The sequence below is a fragment of the Portunus trituberculatus genome, chromosome 46, assembly GCF_017591435.1.
Source record: "Portunus trituberculatus isolate SZX2019 chromosome 46, ASM1759143v1, whole genome shotgun sequence".
NCBI classification, from domain to species: domain Eukaryota; kingdom Metazoa; phylum Arthropoda; class Malacostraca; order Decapoda; family Portunidae; genus Portunus; species Portunus trituberculatus.
Window position 1 is genome coordinate 13,727,431 of NC_059300.1, and position 6,092 is coordinate 13,733,522.

The 6,092-nt window shown below is 40.7% G+C and overlaps 1 protein-coding gene across 1 annotated transcript; it reads left to right on the plus strand.

Moving 5' to 3' along the window:
• Window positions 1–3,389: 3,389 nt before the first annotated feature.
• LOC123519716 lies at window positions 3,390–4,097 on the plus strand. Its single transcript, XM_045281220.1, has one exon. The coding sequence runs from the start codon at window positions 3,390–3,392 to the stop codon at window positions 4,095–4,097; it is 708 nt and encodes a 235-aa protein (XP_045137155.1).
• The last annotated feature ends 1,995 nt before the right edge of the window (window positions 4,098–6,092 follow it).

Below are 6,092 nucleotides of genomic sequence, written 5' to 3' on the forward strand. Positions count from 1 at the left end.
ATTCCCCTTCCTTTATTCGATTTATTCTCTCCCTTCTTCCCTCCTCCTCTCCTCTCTCTCTCTCTCTCTCTCTCTCTCTCTCTCTCTCTCTCTCTCTCTCTCTCTCTCTCTCTCTCTCTCTCTCTCTCTCTCTCTCTTTCCTTGCTTCCTTCTTTATTTTTTCATTTTCGTCGTTTCTCTCTTCCTCATTTTGTCCTTCCATCTTTAGCGCTATTTGGTCTTTTCCATATTCGTTTTCTTTTCTCTCATTTGCTTTCCTTCATTTATATCGTCTCTCTTTCGCCTCGTTTGCTTCCTTCACCTTTGCTCCTTCTTTTCCAGTTTTCTTTTCTTTCCCTTTAGTCTTTTACTCTTGTGTCTATTTCTCTCTATCTCTCTCTTTCTCTTCCTTTGGTTCCTTCGCCCTGGCCTTCTTGTCTCTATTTTTCTCTTTCCCTCATTTGAGTCTTCCTTCTTGCCTCCTTCTTAATTTTCCTTCCACTTTCGTCTCGTTCCTCTCTCACCATCCTTTCCTTCCCGTCTCTCGTTCCTCCATGTTTTCTTTCCTTTCTTTAGACTCTTCTCTCCTTATTAAGTGGTTTTCTCCTCTCCTCTCCTCTCTCCTCTCCTTTCCTCTTCTCTCCTCTCCTCATCCCTCTCCCTTCCTCGATGTCTCTCTCACCGCCTTCCTCCTTTGCCTCAATACCTTATTCGCCTTCCCCTCCTCCCTTTACCTTCGTCCTCACTTCACGTCGGTGCCAGATGCCACTTCAGAAACTTATCTTCATACCCTTTATGCTCCCGAATCATCTCAGCGACCAGGTTGATTGCAATTTTTTCCTTCTTTCTTCTGTATGCAAATTGTGAGTATATAGTCTTTTTTTTTTTAGTATTATCATATCTATTGATTTTTTTTTTTTAACGTTTTTCGCACAAACACGATTAAATTGATATATATAATTCAAGGAAACTAATGCAACAACGTCGATAAATACAGGAACAGGGTGTTTGGACTCTTTTTTTTTATTCATTCGCGCTTGTTCATTGGTAATATCTGTTTAAGAGGATGTTGTAAGCTATTCTGTGATGAAGAGACGAGAGAAAATGTTAAGAAAATGAAAAAAAAATAGTTTCCTTTGAATTTTTCCTTGAGGTGACATTCTCTATTCACTGATCAGGAAGTATGTGGCGCGGCGGGCAGGTGATTGGTGCATTGATGGTGTTAGTCGCACTCTAGTAGTAGTAGTAGTAGTAGTAGTAGTAGTAAGTAGTAGTAGTGGTAGTAGTAGTAGTAGTAGTAGTAGTAGTAGTAGTAGTAGTAGTAGTATAGTAGTAGTAGAAGCAGTAGCAATGATAATAATAATGATAATAGCAATAACAACAACAACAACAACAACAATGATAATAATAATAATGATAATAATAATAATAATAATAATAATAATAACGTGTTCTAGCAAGAGTAAGAAAACTGAAGGGAAACAAGAAAGATCCTGCTGGGGAAGCGGGACAAAACAGAGCTCGCTGCATCATCAAACATCAAGATTAGGAGACGTGTAGGTTGGTAAGGTATGAGGAGGAAGGAGAGACATGGAGAATAACACTGAAGACAGAAACTCGGAGGAAAAAGACAGTGAAGGTAGCTAGATGAATAGAAGAGGAAGAAAAGAAGGCAGAGAAACACAAGAACAGAGGAATAATGAAAGATTAAAGAGAAAGACTGAAAAAAATAAAAAAATGAACAGAAAACATAGAAACAGAGGAATAAGAGGTAAGGAGACAACACAAGTGACAGAACAATGAGGCAAGGAATTGAAGACCATATGATGACTTGGCTGTTGGAAGTATTGCCTTTATATCGGCACTTCCTGATGATGCTTACTGGTTGTCTTGCTTCTCTGGGTCTCTATTTGCAGTTTCCTTCACTTTCTTCTCTCTTATGCAAGGAGCGGAGAAGCAGCAAAGGTAGAAGACGGAAGGAAGAAGCAAGTGAAGGCATCCATAATTTACGAAGACACCGCCGTCACTTCCACTAAGCAGGGTCGTCAGGCTCAATGTAGTGGTGGAGTCATGGCTCTTATGTGGCTCCGTGCAGGACGTAGAAATGTGGCGCATGTTTCATTTATACAGCAGGGGCTACTTATTTATTCACTGGTCGTTGTGTGTGTGTGTGTGTGTGTGTGTGTGTGTGTGTGTGTGTGTGTGTGTAAAGTTTCCCCGACAAATCCTTCTTTGATAATTGACAGGAAAAACGAATGCAGCTATATCTATTGAGAAATGGAAAGAGTCGAGGAAAAAAGAAAAAAAAAGGAGAAAAGAGAGCGGGCGTGGAATAATTCACGAGAACATAGAAAATATGAACATTTATCGATATGTACTGAATTTATTATACATTTAGTCACTGAAATGATAGAGAGAGAGAGAGAGAGAGAGAGAGAGAGAGAGAGAGAGAGAGAGAGAGAGAGAGAGAATGAGAGAGAGAGAGAGAGAGAGAGAGAGAGAGAGAGAGAGAGAGAGAGAGAGAGAGAGAGAGAGAGAGAGAGAGAGAGAGAGAGAGAGAGAGAGAGAGAGAGAAAGCCACCTGAAAACTGGCAGGTGAACATTTCAATAGTCCTCCCCTCACACCACTCCGTTCTCTGCTGTCTCCTCGCCGGCCGGGGATGGGGGAGTGCCACGTGGGAGGGAGCCTGGGCCTGGCGGGGAGGGCCACATCACCTTTAACGGAGTGAGATCGTCATGGGAAACTGTGCCACTCTCAAGGCATGAATGTATGTATTTATAGATCCTGCATTAATTGCAATACATGAATGCAAATAAGGCGACCAAAAGTGTGTCATATTCACCTTTTCCCAGACGAGGCAGAGATGCGTTCACGGTTTATACTATTATATATATATATATATATATATATATATATATATATATATATATATATATATATATATATATATATATATATATATATATATATATATATATATATATATATATATATATATATATATATATATATATATATATATATATACCACCACCACCACCACCACCACTACTGGTACTACTACTATTACTACTACTACTACTACTACTACTACTACTACTACTACTACTACTACTACTACTACTACTACTACTACTGTCACTACTACTAGCTACTATTTACACGTTCCCCTCTCTCAGTGAAGACAGTACTTGCATCAGTACCGCACAACGGATGCCCTGGAGGTCTCTCTTGGCTGAATAGTGAAGATCTCTCAGCGAAGTTAGGAATCTACTGACTGTATCAAGCAGCGCCAGCGTCCAGCGAATCACTTTCAGTCTAGACTTTGACTTACCTTCTAAAGCCGCGGGACTCCCAAGGAAAGAGAAAAGCCATTCAGTAGCAGCGAGGAACCCAGAGGAAGAGCATGATGGACGAAAACAGGGGCCACCAAGGCGCTTCCACCACTCCGCCACCCAGCGCCCCAGACCTTCCCTCCCTGCACGCCAGACCAAGTGTCCCGTGTGCTACCTTCAGGATCCAAACACCAGAAGAACTTACTGAACAGCTGAACTCCTCTCCAAGCGGTGTTCTACCCGCATCACCGAAGCTCACTGCGTTAAGTCCTCCACCAGGGTCCTACAGGTTCTCTACGGCAAGACCACCGCAAGGACATTCTGATCCCAACACAGCCAGAACACCGCCTGGCTTCTCAGAGGTCTCGCCGCCTGTGACCTCTTATGCTCGTCACCAGACACCACAGAGGAAAGGTGTCCCTCGCCAGTGTACTGAAGGTGAAGGCAAAATTGAGGAAAATGAGCCAGTCATTAGCCAGAAGCGTCACGCTGGAGAAAACCCTCACGCTTCTCGCCGCTACACTCTGCCCACCGTTCGCAGTAGGAAGGTGACCCCCTGCAGTGGCAAGGAACTTAAAGGCGAACACCGCAGGACTCAGCCACTCATGACTAAATTCGATATATGGATGACCCTCCAAGCTCGCCTGAAGCAGCTCTGGCAAGGTCATCCGCATCACCCGGACTGCCCGCCCCGCATCACCAGACTCACCAAGGTCTCAGAGTGGGAACTGTTCACCGGCAAACTTGAGGGAGAGATTCTTCGCAAACATCCCAACGAGTAGTTATGTAATTGTGTATTGGAGGAACATAGCTTTTTCTTATGTCATGTCCGTGCCACTAATGTAAGGCTGTTATATGAAACTGTTTATTAAAGAAATGCAATGCTAAGTCAATTTTCTATTTTCATTGCAGGTAAGTTGACCGTCTCCAGTGGGTTTCTTTTGAGTACAACAACAGATAGGTGGATTCGTGTGTTGTGTGTGTGTGTGTGTGTGTGTGTGTGTGTGTGTGGAAAGAGAGAGAGAGAGAGAGAAATTGATAAATGGGTTTGGTGTTTGTGTGTGTGTGTTGAAGAAGAAAAAGGAAGAGAGAGAGAGAGAGAGAGAGAGAGAGAGAGAGAGAGAGAGAGAGAGAGAGAGAGAGAGAGAGAGTTTGGTAGATAGAAAGAGAGAAAAGATAAATAGAAAGACGATAGATGGCAGATAAACTGATAGAGAGAGAGAGAGAGAGAGAGAGAGAGAGAGAGAGAGAGAGAGAGAGAGAGAGAGAGAGAGAGAGAGATTTAATTCTATATGAACAAGTGAATTATTTCTGATCCAGTAATTCTTCGCTGCCTTTCCCCATCATGAAAAAGTCGTACTAATATCATAATACCATAATACTCATTGATATGCTTGCTCGCTCTTTCTGCATACTTCACTACTTTCATCCGAGCCGCATTACGCAGAGAATCAGTGCGGATATTTAACATCTTTCTTATTTACCGACTTTTTGGCTTACTTTAAAGCAAAAAACCGCTTCTGCTAACAACTGGCGGTAGTGTTGGGATGGGAAAATGTTGATATGGTAAAGTCACATTCATATAATAAAAGTGTATATAGTATTGTATCTATAGTGTACTGTATATTAACTTCTTCAGTACTGGGACGCAATTTATTTTGAGATTTGTGTACCATGAGACCATTTTATTGACATTAACAAGGGTCTGTGGAGGTCACAAGATGAATGGCCACAGTCTTCTCTATTTTAAACTCCCACATGAGTTTCTGAAGCTGAATAGATTGATTGTTAAAGTGTTGGTATATTAAAGTCGCAATTGTATAGTAATGTAAGTGTTGACACAGTATATTAACTCCTTCAGGACTTGGACGCATTTTATCTTGAGATTTGTGTACCATTAGACCATTTCCTTTAAGAACCGCCACCTCTCGTGCGTCGGTCACGAGACTGTGGGGAGTTAAGACGATCAGTGAGTCTGTATTTAATTCTCACATGATTGCCATTTTTTACTTTACTTACTGATCCGTTTTTCTGCATAAATAAATGTATGTTCCTAAAAGATTATTCCTTCTCTGCTTTGCGTAAGTATATAACAAATGTTGACGCGTGTAATCCAGGTTTTCTTTTTTTTATTCAGCTTACATTAATCCTCACTTCATCCATTTGCATTTGGTATTATTTTACTTTCATTTTTTTATATTTTTGTGCCAACGTTTATTTTTCTCGTATCTTTAATCCATGTTCCCATTTTAATTTTCACTTGCATAATATAAATTATTTTTCATTTCGTTATTTTTAGCATTGTGGCTTTTTTTAATAATTTGTATGTTTAATGTTGAAAGCAGTTCACCGTTCATCTCCTTAATTATAGTTTATCCTCACCACTACACACTTTGTCCTTGATTTTATTATCTTTCGTGTCGTGACCCTGACAATTATAACGCTCTTCTTGCACGAATGTACTTCCACCTTTCTTATTCTTTAGTCATTCCATTACACTCCAAATTAGAAAAAAAAATATCCCTCAACAACTCAAATGTAAAAAGAGAAGACAAAGTTACCCAGAGACAAGGAGGGAAAGAAAAGTGGCAAAGAGGTAAATCTGTCAGTCCTGGGAAGATATTATAATGTTTGTTTGCTCTAACTTGCCAAACCCGAGAAGTCCCGCTAGACACTTCCATGCAGAGTTATTAAGTTATTACATCGGTCAAAGGTAATCTAATGGAAAAGAAAAGTGGCAATGAGGTAAATCTGTCAGTCCTGGGAAGATAATGTTT